Genomic DNA, 18503 nt, shown 5'->3' on the forward strand with positions numbered 1-18503 from the left:
GGCGTGCCTTGGTGATGCCCCCACCTTTTCCCCAGCTTTCTCTGCACTCATAGTATTGGATGCATCGATATTCTAGCAGGAGCTATGCTATGATGTCTCAGTGCACGGATGCAGTGCTGGGCTTAGAAGACATGCGATCATAGAAGTACTGAGGCACAAAGCTTATAAAGTCCATCCAGTCCTAGAAGAAGGAAAAACAAAGGCTGCTGGTATAGCTGGAGAGCACTCTGAAAGTCCCTAAAGTGTCTCCTAAAGGTAGCTACCTCCTGATCCCAACCACGTTCTTCTTTTTGGACTGTTGAAGAGGTTGATGGTCCATTTGTCTTCCTTCCAGTAGAACTTGGCTTGGAAGAAAAGTGGTCGATTAGGGGCTTGAGTGCCGTCTCCGCCGATCTCTAGCGATGTGGGTCTTGGTGCTGGTGCTAGGGTTGGTATGGCTGGCTGGACTGTCAAGCGCTCAGAACGAGACGGAACCTATCTTGTTGGAAGGGAAGTGTCTGGTGGTCTGTGACTCCAACCCAACCGCTGACCCTACAGGAACCGCTCTTGGAATCTCTGTGCGGTCCGGCAGCGCTAAGGTGGCGTTTAGTGCCATCAGAAGCACCAACCATGAGCCATCTGAGATGAGTAACAGATCTATGACCATTTACTTTGACCAGGTGAGCCAAATCTAATCACAAGGGTCTGCTAGTGATGAATAGAGGGTGAATAGATGGTGAAAAGATCCATCACGCGGATCTATTAGAGCTGAATTGAATTTCACGTGTTTAGAGACCTGACTTCCATGCATAGAATTAGGTAACATAAGGGGGCAGATTCACGTTACTAACCCTGCTTCATCTGTCACATTAAAGTCTATTCCAGATATGCACTTTATCCTAATCTATGGGTCATATCAGAACCACTAGGATGAGGCTTTATAAGCGATTTCATTTGCTTGAAATGTTCCTGGACAGGTTTATACTAGATCATAGACATGTTTTATCTTTTAAATAATTGATTTAAGTGTGTTTATGGAATATGCATATGGGAGATAAATAATATGTTTAGAGCTTGCCTAATTAAAAAAACTTGGAATCCAAAAGGGGTTGTGACTTGGGTGTCTCTTGGGTTCATCATAAACTGCTATGCCTTTCTCTTGTCCTAAATATCTGACCATCTCTTGTATGTACCTGCTCTAGCTGAGTCTGCAGAAACCACTGATACTGTCTTCAGATGACATTTAACTTTCATAAGCAGCTTGTAAATAAAGCAATAAGGTCTATTTCTATAGAGAATCTATGGTATTTGGATATTACCAGTCTTTAAAGGGTTTTAGCAAGCCATAACCAAGAGCCAGAGCTCATTCATCCATTTCAAGTATAACAATATAAAACAGAAGTAAGAATGTACCAATACAATAGGAACAACTTATTTTTTTGCAGCAGTAAAGATCTGTTTTGCTTTTCAATTCAAATATATAATTAGAAACATGTAATCCATTGAAAGAGTAATATATTTATTATACTTGCAATAAGTTGAATTCACAAAATAAAACATTGCTATTAATTTTTAAGTGAGGGTTTTTTTTTTCAACAACGCAATCAGAGTTTGTGGTTTTTAAAACTACGGCTGAAAAATTTGTGAATTTTGACTATTGTGTATACAATAATTTCCAAAGCAGCAGTTTTTTTTGGTAACTGCAGAATAGTAACTTGACTAAAAAACATATAAATCACATTGTGTTATTTATTTCTCAGATTTTGATAATTTGTAGTTTTTTTTAGTTAGCTGTAAAAGTTAGAATTATTACTAAAATGCTGTTTTTTCTATTTACATTTTCTTTTTTTATACAATGGCCTGTGTTCATTTTAAATCCCCTTTGAGGTGTAGAATGATTAAAAGACAGACAGAACCTTTTTGGTTATTTAAGCTTAATTCAGGCCACTATAAAAAATACTTCTATATCAAATCAGCCCTTGAATACTATATATAAAACAGGGGCCCTAAAGGGCCACCATGTTCATATGTTTTTTAAATTCCTGTAATTATCAGACAGCAGCGACTGTAAAAGGATGTAGTTTACTAAACAACATGACCCTGTTGCTCCCTTGGCCTAGTATGGCTCTCCAGGCTAGATTTGATTACACCTGATCAGATTATTCATTAACTGTATTTTTTTTTTTTTTTTGTACATTGTGTGATTAATTACATTTCATTTTCTTTTATTTTTGTGAATCTAGATACTGGTAAACATTGGAAGCAATTTTGATTCAGAACGAAGCACATTCATATCACCAAGAAAAGGAATTTACAGCTTCAATTTCCATGTGGTAAAAGTGTACAACCGCCAAACCATCCAGGTCAGCATGGTGTTTCTCTGTTTCCTTGTCCATCTATCTTCATTTACACTTACAGCTATAGATGTGTCTATGTTAACCTATGCATTAGGGTAGTATCAGTTATTTACTATATAAATAGGGAAGCAAACAGAAATGGTATTTTTTTCAAAGAAAAAGAAAGCAATTAAATATACAGTTGATGAGTTTTTTGATAATTAAAACTGGTGGTGCTCTTTTGCCTTTAAACATTTTTTTGTATGCAAACCATGCAGTGAAAATTAGGTGCAAATGTTGTTGGTCATTTTTAGAAACTCCCTCTCTTGTGGGGACAGTTCAGAGGATATTAATGATAGCGCATTTGATCTGTCATCCTCATATTCTCAGTAACAAGCATCATTTTGGTTTCTTGAGACATAATATGCTAATGTGTCCTATTTATTCCTAGGGTGTGATAAATCATAAGGTGTCATTCCTGATGACACGGGCATGTTTTGACATGACGTCTATCAGTGAATGTTTAAGAATCCAAAATAATAGAGATAGTGGCATTGTGAAGGCCAAACGTATCATGCCAGTGCAACTGTTAAAAAGTCATCATGAACACACACAAATACATTTAAATGTCACATAATATGAGGCTGCAGAATTTTAGGTTTAGGTAAAACAGATCATTGCTTCACGCCTACTGGTACTGATAATAAAACATTGCAAGGTGCTTGCAAAGTCTCCAGAGTCATAATCTGATGTGCTAGCCATTTGATATTTGTGGCTAGAAAGCAAACATCTGCCTTTTCTGCTTAGTAGTTTTTTTTTGTAGTGTTATTTAAAATGAGCATACACTTCATTATTAAGGTATGAGTGGAAATTGCTGTTTATATGCCATGCCATTAATTATTTAACCCCCTACAACCCAACAGTATACAATATCTGCATATAGTTCTGATGTGTAGTAACCTATGGTAACCAGTGGTTCCTAAATTTCTGTGTAGCTCAGAGTAGCTCAAAAATTGGTGAAAATTACATTGTACAGAAAGACGTTACCTTTATAACAGCAATTCTATTTTTTACGTCTAAATAGTTACATGGTATAAAAGTGTGTTAAAAGCTTAAAAAGGAAACTATCCCACTTCTGCAGATGTTTCCTTTTAGTTATAGGTAACAAAACATAAAAACAATAATTAAAAATAACCATTTTATGTATAAATTACTTTAGATGTTCTGATAAAAATGTTACTTTGTTGTTATTGTAATAATTAAAAAGAAATAAAAAGAAACGTGTGATGCAGCACACATAATTACTATCTGTGTACATTGAATCTACTATAGTATTTTCTTTAACTGATGCAGGTTATCTGTGCTAATGTTAAATTAATTGTTCCACTCCTATTACTAATAATTATTATTTTTGCTCAGAATATGCCATTATACAAGCTGTTTTTTTTATTACCTTGAACATTACACAATAAATCTTTATGCAGTTCAAAGCTGCTTAAAAATTAGTTTATATGTGTAATAAATAAAAAATTTTCAGTTATTATCACTATCAGAAGATTTTAGTTTAAATCAAACCTCCTTTACTCTTCTAGATTTTTTGTATATTGAAGCAATAAGGTTGAGCTGCATGTTATATTTTAGTTTTTCCCTTTAGACTTGCTGCGTATTTGACACACAACTTGAATTAAATGTGTGGTCTTTAGTAAATCAGCACAATAGGAGGGCAACAGTGACTGAGATGATATAAATGAGCTCCCTGTGACCTCTACTTTTAAAATGTTAAACTTTCTAATTCTGAACATGTTATTGGGTTGCTTAGAGTGTATTAATCCTTTGATTGATGAAGAATCTTAGATGTCATATATTATAAATAATCATTTTGCTTTTTTTCCAGGTGAGTCTAATGCTGAATGGATGGCCAGTGATATCTGCTTTTGCTGGTGACCAGGATGTGACAAGAGAAGCAGCCAGCAATGGAGTTCTTATACAAATGGAAAAGGGAGACAGAGCTTATTTAAAACTAGACAAGGGAAACTTGATGGGAGGATGGAAGTTTTCCACATTTTCTGGATTCCTGGTATTCCCCCTTTAAATCTGACTTAACCTAAGAGCAGCACGGAGAGAAGGTTTGTTGCTATTACCCTCAAATAGCTTCAATTAGAGACGCAAAATGGACGTTTTTCACTATCAGATATTCAAGACCCCGTATATTTAATTGTGTGTTTACCTGCTTCGGAAACTATTATTGTAACAGACAAGGAACTAGCGGGATCAGCTGTCATTTCATAACAAGTCACTTTAGGAGCAAATGTCTTCTGTCCACGTTCTTAGGAGACTTACTATGTCAAATAGGTGTACACGTTTCTTTTATTATTTTTGAGCACAGTATATCCATCTGTAATTTTTGTTTTCTCAGCTTGACAACCAGTAGAGAATACCATTGAGATATCATAAATACTGGCTGCTAGTATCCCAGATAACACCAAAACTATCTTCAGAGGCACAGTTGGTGTATTTCAGTATTTCTCTGTAATTTTGAGTGATTGTGGAAATAAAGACTGCTACATGTCCAATGCTTGTTCTGCTCTTTTAAAATGTGGCCCAAATACAAGCGATAGAATATTATCCAGCTATCAGTATTATACTCTGTACTATAAGTGTGAATGCTGGAATGTTGTTATGCTTCAAATTCTTAAGTCATAGTTAAGAGGTTTTCTTTTTGTTTCAAGTGTAAGCCTACAATTTCCCAGACATATGCCAAATAATTGTGAATACATTAAAGGAAAAATCAAATGTAAAATATTTTTTTTACTCAAAAATGTCATGTTTTTATTCATTCTGTCTTCAGTTTAAGTAGCAGTGTACCTTTTTTAGTTTGTTGCATGTTAAGTGTTCATTTTATCCCAGAAATACAAAGTCCAAACTGTTCTTTAAAATGAAAAAAATAAATAACACCTAACAGTATTGGGTAAATGGATACATCAACTGTATATACAGTGAACATTATATAAAATATTATATTTTAAAGTACATTTCTTTATTCAGATGTTACCTTGTATGCAGCCGTCTGAAATGTCACTGTTAATAATTTCATACTCTAGTCATTTGTTTGCTAATTTATAATTTTTATTGTTATTAAAAAATGAAATGCTATAATTTTGCAGCACTCAGAGATGACTACTTTTATGATCGTGATCATGGGAGGAGATTTGATTGTACCTTAAATTACCAGTAAAATAAAAGTGTCAGAAAACAGTGCTGAGTTTGTCATTGCAGTGTAAAATTTCCTTAAAGGGATAGTTTACTCAAAAGTGATGTCCATGGTAAAGGTTGAGATTGGTAAGTGTCTTACATCTCCGGAGTGAGATCCCCTTGCCATAGGCTATGACTTGTGTATCCCTGCTTATCCTTGGGAACACCCTTGGAATAGTTCTAACTCCTCCTTTTGCATCCTCCATAATACAAAAAATATATCACATATTCAACAGGACAACTGTTACCCCCTTGTGGCCAGGGTTGATATACAGTTTTTGGGAACTGAAGCTCAAAGATCTTAGAACCATATTTTTCGTGGAGGTATAAGAAACTGTGATTTTAACGGTGTAGTATTTACCAAACACTGACAAATTTGTTTCGGTGGACTACCTCTTTAAAAAATGAAATAAATTGTTTGTTAAAATTGGTAGAAAGAAATGTGTCACCGGTGAAAACCAGTTAAATACCATCTCAAATGTTTCGTGTCCCGGCTGGTGAAAGAATGGATAGATTTATTAGCTAAGTGGAGTGTACATTTTTCTCTTCTTCAGTCTTTATATATCTGTGTGAATGTGTCAACTTCTATTATCTCTGTCATTCTGAGATCTTGATTTTTCCAGAAAATCTACAGAATGGGAGTGGATACTGCAGAGTTAATATGCCATGGCTTTATTTCAAGCCTTTGGCTTCAAGAAGGAATTTAATTAGCTCCTATGGGGAAAATTAATACCAGCATAATAAGCAAAGTCTCCTTATTTATTCTCAGTTTTGTCTCCATAATAGTTTTGTTGAGCTGATGGGGACATTTCAAGATCTTCTAACACACCAGGTGACTCCATCATATCTACAACTTGATTGTTCCTGTAGAGGTCATTATTAAAATGACAAGATCTAATTTCCACACTATTTGACTCACTTCTGAGAAGTGTAAACAGGCAGATTTGCCTGTATATACTTCGTGTCTTCCCTTACTGTGTACTACAGATTTGTTGAATATTTATACTAATATAGCAGGTTTTTTAATTTTTACGAGTCTTAATATTTCTAAGTTTTCATAAACAATTGCTCTAAAGATTTATTATTTTTCATAAACATTGGAATAACACTTTCACACAACTTTAGCAATATACGTTTTAAGTTTTTGAAATCTAACTTTTTGAACTATTTTTTTGGAATAATAGTTTCTGCAGGGAAAAAGCGTTAGTGTAATGCTTGTCAGCCAATGTAGCAAACCAGCCACTTGTCTGTTTATCTCAGTGATAACTTGTATGCCTAGCATAAGGCGAGGAAATTGACATGGGTTTAGCTCAAAATGGGCCTGATGTTCTTTTAGGCCGGTCAAGATAGACTACTATAAGAGAACCTGGGTAATCCAACAAACCTGGGATAATTTTCCTAAAAACTTGCTATTGGTTGGAAATTGTTTTTAATCCTGGACCAGATCCATTTCAGGTTTGCTGGATCACCCAGATTACTCTCATAATAGCATATTGTCTCCAGTCTTGCAGAGCTTTATTAAATCAGACCCAATCTGAGAAGTTTTGGAAATAGACAGATTTGAATACAGTGACAACTACTCCAAAAGCAAGTGGAAATTTTGATTTTAAAATACCATAGCACCCCAGAAAGGGTAAGTGAATATGAGTTTCTACACATACTGAACTAGCTCTTTACTGCTGATGACTGTATTTGTCACAACTTCATAGCCTCAGTATTGGGACAGACTGATTTTTACTAAAATTTATTAAATATATGATAATTCAGTATTAAAGGGCTGAGCTTTTTATGCTAAATTTGAAACCTTGTAACAATAGTTAAATACTTTAATATATGGCCATGAGTATTGCAATTGTCACTGTCTGCTTATACAAATGTACAGGTACTGAGGGACTGTTGTTCCATGCCTGTGTTCTTTCGAAATGCTTTTACAGTTTGGGTTACAATTGTTTATATTATTTTTCCTCTTAAAAGTAGCTTGAATGTCTATTTGGTAATATCTATATTTCATTGAAAAACAAAACATGAACAAAAGAGGTCTGGCACAAAATCTGTAAATATTGAAGTGTTTTACTTTATTTTTTTATTTTTTTTTTTGTGGACCTTCGGGTGCTCTCATATACACTGTCCCCAATGTGCTCTTCAGTTGATGAACAGCTCTTGTCTGAAGACAAAAAAAGAAATCTGGCTGCTTTTCATCTGCTGATACACAGGACCTGCCAGCAAGTCTTCATTATAAACACATTCAGATACTTCAGTAGCAGCTGGTTGGGGGGCTTGAGCGCAAACCAATTACAGTTTATGAAGAGGTTAATAATGGAAGGACAAGTCCTTCCTCTTTAGAAAACACTCATTTGTGTCTATTCTGGTTTGAGAATATTCACATTGTCTTGTGTGTAAAAAAAACGTTATTTGGTGGATTATCTACATCAGATATTTTGCATTAGCAACATTTTTATTTTGCTGCTAGAATTTATCACAAAGGATAAGAATAAAAAAATTAAATGATGTCAATTTAAAGAATAGATCCCTTTTACCTGTGTGAAAGGAGAAAGGAACTTGTTATAAATTTATATTAAATGTACAGTGCTGCGTAATATATTGGCGCTATATAAATACTGATCATTATTATTAATAATAATAATAATAATAATAATAATATTAATAAAAAAGGATTATTGTGTTTTTTAAAGCAGCATAATATTATTAAACATTTGTTTGTTTCCTGTGGGCAACGATTGTGGTTTCTTATATTTTTAGTGCTTCGGACCATCAGTATCACAAAAACATAAAAAAACTGTGTATAGGACCTTTTCAGCATCTGGTGTATGAAGAAATATTAAGACTGATTTACTTATGGTTTGTGAATGTTTGCACAACAAGTTATGCAATTGTTCACATTAATATCTCAGTTTTTAAAAAATAGGTGGATAATTGATCCTAATACGTATAAGTTTTATATTGGTCTTATCAAAGTGAGTGCATCCCTGGCTTGAAAGTATATGTGTGTGTATATATATATAAATATAAATATATATATATATATATATATAAATATCTATCTATATATATGTATATATACAATATATATATATATATATACATACACACAATGTTGTATGTAGGTGTGTGTATATCTAAAAATCTATATATATAAAAAAGATGAAATATATGATGCCAAATTTGCAGGGTATGCAACATAAATAATTGTATTGCTGCAGATTTGCGGCTCTTTATTTGGGGATCCAGGCCCAAAGTGTCTTGGAAGGAATGGGTGGGCTAGGCACCCCACTCCAGAAATTTAGGATATCTAGGGAGCATCTGGCCACTGATAATAAAAACACACCTGTCTTTGGAGACAGGGGGGAGTTTGCAGCCTGATGCCAGGTGGGCCAGCTGCAAAGGCTATGTGCAGCCTGTGAGCTGAGAGTAGGTCTTCCATAATTTATGGGGGTACATGTCTAAATACTAATTAGAGGAACCTCTCAGAAAAGGCCTAAACACAGCAAAATGTAACATAACTGAAAACCCTATCAAGTCTATGGTAGAAAGCAAGGTAAAAAACAAAGAATGAAGGGAAACATGGAAAAAAATATGTCTGATAGACCAGAGCCAGAAGGCTAAATTTGTGTTTTTGCATGTAATGTTGTGATGACTTGGATCCTCTGTGATGGAAAACACTGGATTTTTCTCTGTTTCATTGTGCTTTTGTGAATAAAAGTGGGCAGAGTGCTCTGAAATTAGAACCGCAGTCTAAAGAACCTCTCTGTAGCGAGTGTGTTTTGAAGCTAATCCCCACAGCATATACAACACATGGAACCTTTTAGTTTCATCACATGACACCAACTATATCATAAAAATATCTTTGACTTTGACAAAACAGTCATCAACCAATGTCAACATGTTTCATAATCCAAAGTACGCTTTTTCAGGACCAAAGAAGTAGTAAAAAAAAAAAGATCACTAAACAAATAACATGATATATAATAATTACAACATGATTTTTTAAATAAAGGAATCATCTCTGCTCCATAACTGCCACATCCCCTTATGTCATGCTAAAACACCAGGGATCAGAGCACACAAAGGAATTAAAAATGGAAATTAGCCATCGGAGCCCTTTAAGAACTGAAGAGGAATTAGTGACTGAGCATAGGAGCATAGGCTGACTAAGCAATAATCTTGAGGAAGCCTATCCACTGATATCCTCCCTCCTTTTATTTTATTCAGTACCTGACAATTGGACCACAAAAAGCCAGCATTTTAATCAGATATGAATGTGTTCCAAATCAGATAACCGCCAAAGCAATGTCATTTGATGTAACCTGAACCCTTTTATGCATCCTCCAAAACTAAATTCCTCAGGCCTCACTAAAAGGCAATGTTAAGCCGATTCTTCTGGCAGGAAAACCAAACATCGGCCACTCCAAAATGTAACCCTAATATGAGCATGGGAGCACAAATGTAAACCAAGACAAAAAAAAAAATCAAGCGTGAACGGAACATTCTGAGAGGCACCACTAGGAGACCTAAGACCTAAGATCAACATATAAAATGCACAATCAAACGAATCTACTGTAACAAAATTGATATCAATACATGAAGTTCACATAGAATAATACTCACTACTGTAGATCACAATATTAACCACAAAGTATCTCTTCTCAATGACATAGGCAGATCCACAAGAAGAGGAACACGTGATGGCAACAGGTGCAGAGGGGCAGAAACAGCTAAGTACAGGGAAACCTAATAAATACTTAAAAAGATCATAAGTATAAGCTAGAAAATAAGCTAGAAAATAAAAATGTGTCAATGTTAAATGGAACCATCAAGAGACTATATATTATTATAAAAGACCCATGATTAGGATCTTTTGAAAATATTTTGTGATGTGCATTGTAACATTACCTTTGTCATAGGCAATGGTTAAATTTTATCTTGTTCTTAAATTGATTAATCAGTAAAATACTTACTTTATTTTACCATATGCCTGCAAAGTCCCGCTCTTCTGCACATGAGACTTTTATTGCCTATTATGATTTGGAATGTGGCATTGTTCGTTTTAGACATTGTCATTCCCTTATCAGCAAACCCTTTTCAATACATCTAATTACCTGACCAGTTGATAGTTGTAAACACCTAATGGAGGTTCCAATCCCCCTACTCTAATATAAAACTAACTTCAATTTGGCCTAATTTACACTTTAGGTTTTACCTGATAATGTGGGCATTGAATGTATGGCTTTACACTGAAATTAATCCAATATTTTCCATTTTGTTGATATCTGGCTGCTTCTAAACTTTGCACAGAGATATTCAATTAAAAGACATGAAAACAAACCTTTAAAAAGAATGCTACCTAAATCCAAGATTATAGAATACAAATATTAGATTTACCTTGCGGAACAAGCAAAAATATCTTTAAAGATAAAGGTAAGATTGCTTCGTAAATTACAGCAAAACTCAGACTAAAGTTAAAAGACATTATAATTTAGGAAAAAGTTCATATAGCATCTTTTTCTAAATGTGATCTGCTAGGTTGTGTAAAACTGGACCAAACAATCAGGACTGTGGGTAGACAGTGCTGTTGGGAACAGGGGTACTTTAATGGTAGTTAAAATGTTAAATGGCTAATTTATTGCCTGAATGAAAATTACCTATTATATCCTTTCTCCTGATTTGTGCAGTGGTATCCAGAGCTGCCATCAGAATGGTCTGAGCCCCACACTGGGTAAACTTCCTGGATCCCCGTGTCTAAAAGTTCCACCATAGCAGAATTCAATTTGAGGGTCAGGGCTAATCAGTAAAGTCAGGTTCAAGTGAAGGTTCAGGCTCCTTTTGTACCCGGATCCTTTGCTGGCCTGCCCAGACCCCCCAATTTAAAATTGAAAAGCTGGCAAGGAAGTCACGTGCAAATGGAATGTCAGGATAGCCAGCAAAGGGGCCAGGTAAAAGTGAAGGGTCAGGTTCCACCTTCATCTGGATTCCTTGATAGCTAAACAGACTCATTACTTTCCCGTGATGGGGAAAAGTGTGTATGGTTACATATCACCTAATATTAGGGATGAAGGGTGCAGGGTAAACAGACCGTCAGTGACATACTACTCTTCTGTTTCTGCTTCTATGTATTATTTAGGTGCTAGGATTAGCTTTCCAGCACCCAGTGCCAGGAGATAGAGGGAAAAGGTGGCCTGGGGCCACTATTAACTGTGGAGCGTGAGAGTGGAGTAGTAGATAAGCCCCTAGTACAGAGTTTTACCTGGCAGGCATGATCAAATCCAATACATTGGTCAGACCCAGTAGTGTAGTGCCCGTCTGATGGTGGTCCTTTTGGCAGTGTATATGTTTGTACCAGTCACAACTTACCCACAGCCAGGGTCAAACTGGGACACTTCAGCTTGGGGACCACCAGTGCCAGGGTATGGATCCAACCTGCTTTAGGTTTTGGAGCTCATCAGCACCATAAAGTTGAGCCTATGTTAATTTCCAGTCAAATGTTTACACATAAAAATAATGCAAATTTGTAGCAAATCTATATAAAAAAGAAATTTTTGTTTACTTAAATATTCTGCAATTACAGTATGTGTAATGACAAACTTCACTAAAAAACATAAACATTACATCCAAGCACTAGATAAACATATTTTAAGTTGTATCCCTCTAAAAATTATTTCACACCTGTATTCTGTTATGTGTCTTGTAGAAGACAGCTTCTGTCTTACTAGTCTGAAAAAAAACAAAACTATTACTGATTTAAAAAGGGAGACGGATCAAAGTCTCCCCACTTATTCTAGCTGGTGGAAAAAATAGGTTTGAAATGCAAGTACAGTAAAAAGGAGGAAAGGGAAAAAGGAGGGGACAGAGTGGAAGGTGGGGAGTGAGGAAGTCAGGGAGGAGATGAAGAAGGCACAAAAAGCAAAACCAGGAGCATACTGAGGTTAACAGTAACAGTAAGAAAAGATAGGCAAGGAGATGGAATAAGTGAAGGTTAAAATTTATAATCCCGGGCTTGTAATGATGTAAACTCAGGGCAAAGATTTATTGGGGGTTCATGTCTAAATACTAATTGGAGGAACCGCTAAGAAAAGGCCTAAACACAACAAAATTGAACACAACTGAAAATCTTATTAAGTTTATGGCAGATAGCAAGGTTAAAAACAAAGAATAAGGGGGAAACATGGAAAAAATAGGAACAACAATCTTTACATCAGAAACAAAATACAGCAAACAATGCTTATACTAATATATAGTCTTCAGCAAAAAATGAACATGCATTGCTGACATCCTTTGAAGGCACTACTGTTGCTTCAGATGTCGTGAGTTTACATAAAATAGTTATTTCATGACAGAGGTCAGAATAGTCTGTCCAATAATTCACAATGCAATATTTTCATGTTTTCTAAGATGGAAGGATCACTTTTAGGTTTTTGAGCTCAGTCATAAAAACCTTATAAACTTTGAGTACGTCTTTAATAATTTCAATATTCAGGTAGCCATTTCCTTCACATATTTTTCCCCTAACACTTACAACAACTCTTATTGACAGATTCCCAGTAAGGGTTACAATAAAGGCTTCTAATTTTGTCTGTTTAATTGTACCACTTTCATCTTGGAAAAAAAACAGGCAAATAAATTAGCAGAGGCCTGTTCAGAGCATTCTGCAAAATGATCCCTCGCAATCACTTGTGGTGGGTTATCAAATGCTAGAATGTGGAGCTGCCTCATATTTGACAAATTTAACTGATCCTACACTTTCACTTCAACTATGGTTCCTATTTTTATCTTGCCCGGGTGACTTATGAGGCAGTGTTTTCTTTTATTTCATATCAGTTGTAACAAGTTTTAGCTTGAGAATTTTCTCTCCTCCTTTCCTGTTTAAGAAAGAGAATCTCTTTACAACAAGAATTATTGCATCAATATTTTGGAGCTCTTTGAAAATCAAGCATAGGTAGGTGATACAGATGAACATTCTAGCTACAGGATGAACATTTGGAACGGTTTTGCTTCTTTTGATTGCTTTTGTTTAAGCCAGAACATTGGACCTTATATTTTCAAAACTCTGCAACCTCTCCACACTTGAAAACTCGCCATTTCCCCTTTTTTGATCACAACCTTTTCATCTTCAATGTATCTAATTCTTCTCCCACTTTGCCACATCCCAGACCAGGTTAATGGCAGAGAGATATCCATAACCTTGACCACAACCTATTCTCAAACTGCCTTATGTCCCTTTCCGCCACTCTCTCTAAAATATCATCTCCAGATAAAGCTGCCACTCAGTTCAACCACGCTCTTTCTTTGGTTCTGGATAAAGTTGCCCCTGCCACCTTTTGCTACTCCCACCCTGCTAACCCCTGACCCTGACAAAACACTCACACTAAAAACATCTACTACTCTTTGTGCAGTTGAGCGCTTGTCTGAGCGCCAACTTCATGGACTACAATGCCAGACTACAACACTTTAACACTGAACTCACAGTCGCCAAGCAAAATTATTTATCTACTGTCATATCCTCCCAAGCTTCCAACCCATGCAGCCTCTTTGACTCTCTCCTAAACCCCACACCTGCTCCCCATACAACTACCTTTTCTGCCCAAAACAAAGACTCCTACTTTAGAGAAAACAATTGTCAAAATTAGACATGATGTCTCTGCCCACCATCCCACTCCAGCCATATCCATCCCTTCTAGTTGTTAATCACCGCTAACCTCCCTCAACTCGTTTACTCTGGATAAGATCTTCTCTTCTTCTCTCATTTTTCCACCCTGGTGCCCGCTCTAACTAAACTATTCAACCTCCTCCTTTCTAATGGTATGTACCCCTCCTCTTTGAAACATGCCATTATTCTCCCTATCCTAAAGAAAACCCTTACTAGACCCCTCCCTACCTTCTATCTACTGTCCTATCTCCCTTCTCCCATATGTTTCCAAACTTGTCTTGCAAACTTGTCTATAAAAGACTCACAAATTACTTGAACACCAACTCACTTCTTGACCCACCACAGTCTGGCTGTCGAGCTGCCCATTCTCCTGAAACAGCCCTTACTATAGTGGCCAAAGACCTTCTCAGTTAAGTCTCAAGGCAACTTTTCCCTCCCCCTTCTCCTTGACCTTTCCCCTGCTTTTGACACTGTTGATCACCCCCTTCTAATTCAAATCATGCGCTTCATTGGTATCTGTGACACTGCTCGGTAGACTCATAGCCTCCTTTGGTTTACAGTACCATCTGTATGCTGATGACACTGAAATCTATCTGCTGACTTGTCACCCTCAGTCCTGGATAAGGTCTCATGCTGCCTGTCAGCCAGCTCATTATGGATAGCTGACAGATTTCTGAAACTGGATAAAACAGAACTCATTCAAACAGAACCCCCCACTCAAATTCTTAATCTCCCCCTCACATTTTTCTAACTGTTAACAACACTGTTATTCGCCACTCCCCTCGGGCACATTGCCTTGGTATCACCTTTACATTCTGCCCTAATATTTACTCCTCATATTCAGAACATTTTCAGGTCCTGTCACTTTCACCTGTGCAACATCTTCAAAATCCACCCCTACCTGTCCCCAGAGACAACCAAACTCCTTGTACATACTCTGATCATCTCTCGTCTGGACTACTGTAACCTCCTCCTCTTTGGTATTCCACTAATCCCACTCTTTCCTCTACAATCTATTATGAGTGCTGCAGCCAGATGTATCCATCCTTCCCAGCACTCTTCTTCTGCTCCATCTCTTTGTAGTTCTCTTCATTGGCTTCCATTTCACCTGAGAATCAAATTCAAGCTCCTCTGCTGTGCTTTCAAATACCTCCAAAACCCATCCTTTCAAACTTGACCATCCTTCTTCTAAACCTCTCTCCTAAACCTTCACTACTTCCGACCACTCCATATCTCCCACTCTTACTCCTTGTCATATGATAGTTAAAAAGTAGGTGGTGCACTCTCAGCTTTTTTCACAAGCCCATTATTGGTGGCCGTATAGTAAGTATTTAGTGCCCATGGCCATAATGCCAACTGCACTCATCAACCAGTAACCTGTGCATCAGAGGAATCACTGAATCCATTGAAGACCTTAAAGGTACAGTGATGACAATAAAAAAAGAGCTAGCTCTTGAACTTCCCCTAAATAGAATTGAACTAGACAGGGTTCACAGGTCCCTAACCCGCAAGAATACCAATGGCCTCCCAAGAGACATTGTTAAGGTTCACCACTTTGCCAGGAAGTAGCAGATATTACTTTAGCCCCTACTAAAGACCATCTGTAGTTCCAAGGTACCAATTTTCAAATAATTGCAGACTTAGCCCATACCACCATACTCAAATGCACGGCTTCACACCCTTTTTTACGTATTCTCCAAGACAGAGAAATTAGATATCATTGGGGATTCCCATTCAAACTGATTCTTGCCTATTGGGGCAAACAATTCCAAACAACATCTCCTTCCTTTACTAGGAAATGCTTTTGTGACTTGAAACTTATATTACCTGATCCAGATCCAGCTGTTTCACCTTTCCCCTCACAATCTTCTACTGAATCCAAAGGGACCCTTCCAAGACCTGACCTGTAATTGAAGTCTTCTCCAATTCTTCAGCAACATCAAGAGCAGAAGTTATTTCTAAGTAGGAATGAGCGAGCGAGAATATTAAGTTTGATCTCGTGGTGAATTGGTCCTTTCTCGCTTACCGAAAATGTAAGCGATAACGGCCTTCTGATTCGCTGAGAGGTTGAGCTCTCGCTGAACAGAAGGATTTCCAGGGCTTCATCATGCAGCCCTGGAAATCCTCTGCGATCCCCAGGCACTAGAGATTAATTAACCTCTAGTGCCCTGGGGATCGCACACTCTTCTCAATGAATCCAGCCACATCTGTAATCATTGAGAAGATGCCAAACACAGGTGAACCTCCTGACATTGTAAAATAAGTATCTCCTACAAATCATACATTTGTATCTGTAACAAATGTATCATTTGTAAGAGATACTTATATTACAATGTCAGGAGGTTCTCCTTTGCTGGGTATCTTCTTAATGATTGCAGCTGTAGCTGCATTCATTGAGAGGAGTGTGTGATCCCCGGGGCACTAGAGGGTAATTAACCTCTAGTGCTCGGAGTTCGCGCGAACAGAAGGATTTCCAGGGCTTCATCATTAAGCCCTGGAAATCCTCTGTGATCCCTAGGCACTAGAGGGTAATTAACCTCCCCGGGGATCACAAGTAGGGGGATTCGCTCATCCCTGTTTCTAAGAGCTGAAGAGACTATACTTGTTACAGTGACATACACGTATTATACTTTTTTTTGATAGATTTCTTTGGATAAGCCAACAAATGTACTCCAAATAATTTATTTTTGTAATCCCTAATGTTAACTATCTTACCTACCATCTTTTCCAAAATTGGACAAATCAAGGAGTGGAACAAATTCTGTTACTGTTACATTCAACGACCTTTTAAATGGACACAATTTAGAAAAAGTTCTCTGTGTGGCGAGAACTTCATTCCCTAACAAAAGATTACACACACTATTCCCATACTCATAAACTCTACTCCAAGATTGATCACAATTGTATATCCTGCACTTTTCTCCCTTCTGTATGCGCAGCTCAAAATCATACAGTACCTTGGTCTGACCATGACCCTGTAATTATTACCTATAAATCCCTAATTGCTAAACCCTGGATTTCCACATGGATGTTAAATGACTCCTTGCTGTCAAGAGCAATAGCCGAAATAACTATATTCTCTAAAACTAAAGAATATTTTGATGTTAATGAACCCTCCATTACCTCTCGTACTACTCTTTGGGATGCTTATAATACGGTCATACGCAGTCACCTCATCCAATTGCCATTTAGGAATTAAGAAAGAATGTATAAATGTGTCCTTCAACTAGAGGCAGAACTAATTGCAGCCACACAAGCTTTCAAATCCAATCTTTCCCAACCTAATTCACGTAAAGTTGAAAACTAGCAAACGTCAGTGTACTGGCAACACAAACTAAAATCCTGGAGGAATTTAAATTTAAATTTCAACAGAAAGAAACTATATTCCCATTCAAACCAATTTTGTTCCTCGGCTGCTGATTTTTTTTCACTAATATTATTTTACCTCAAATACCTAACTCCTTAATAGAACATCTAGAGTCAGACATAACTAGTGCTGAGGTACTTGGAGCTACCAAAACACTCAAATCAGGAAAAAAAACAAGTTCCATGGTGTGGGATACATGGTTTGTGCTGTGTCTATTGCTAGGCAGGATAGGCTCATTGGAGGACCATGTAGTGTTGGTATTATGCTGGTTGAGTGAGTGTTATGTCAAGGGGATTTCTGTGTCATCAGTAAGAGGATGGTTGGCTTGTCCTTTTTATTTAATCTGCAGGGCCTCCGGGATGTTACAAAGGACTTTGTATTATGGCAAGCATTAAAGAAGTATCAGAAGGGTGAACAGGCTTGGGATTTGATCAGTTACATTCCCCTTATTGGTGGAATTGTTGGCTTCTTTGAAGGGAAATTGCAGATCTGTTTTTTTTTTTTTGTTTAAGGGGCATTTGTAGTGGCCTTTTTTAAAATCCTTTATGTAGGTGAGTTGGTTAGCTCCACTTGTTTGTGGTGAGGTGAGCTGTGATTTTGGGGGCTTTGATTATCAGAAAGTTAACGACAGACCAGGGTGGATGGAGTTTTTCGGGTGATCTTGTTTCTGGTCCCGGATCCCTATTTAGTGTACAACGATATTTTATTAAATATTGTTTAATATTATTAATAATATTAATGTGTGGACAGTCTATTGTTTTTTGAGAGTTCAGCTGGAGGTGGGGTGGTTCCTTCCTAGTACATGAGGACAGTTCGGTCCTCCCTTGTACTGTTTTCAGTTTATATCAGTTTTTGGCAAATGTTTGGCTGTGATTAACATTTGTTCCAGATTGGGGCAGCCACAGAG

The 18503-nt window shown here is 36.9% G+C and overlaps 1 protein-coding gene across 1 annotated transcript; it reads left to right on the forward strand.

Annotated features, from left to right (window-relative positions):
• The first annotated feature begins 51 nt into the window (after positions 1–51).
• CBLN1 (cerebellin 1 precursor) lies at positions 52–5570 on the forward strand. The gene is made up of 3 exons (XM_072422945.1): positions 52–659; positions 2223–2342; positions 4210–5570. The coding sequence occupies exons 1-3, from the start codon at positions 402–404 to the stop codon at positions 4405–4407; spliced, it is 576 nt and encodes a 191-aa protein (XP_072279046.1). The 5' UTR covers positions 52–401; the 3' UTR covers positions 4408–5570.
• The last annotated feature ends 12933 nt before the right edge of the window (positions 5571–18503 follow it).

This window comes from Pyxicephalus adspersus, chromosome 9 (genome assembly GCF_032062135.1).
Source record: "Pyxicephalus adspersus chromosome 9, UCB_Pads_2.0, whole genome shotgun sequence".
NCBI classification, from domain to species: domain Eukaryota; kingdom Metazoa; phylum Chordata; class Amphibia; order Anura; family Pyxicephalidae; genus Pyxicephalus; species Pyxicephalus adspersus.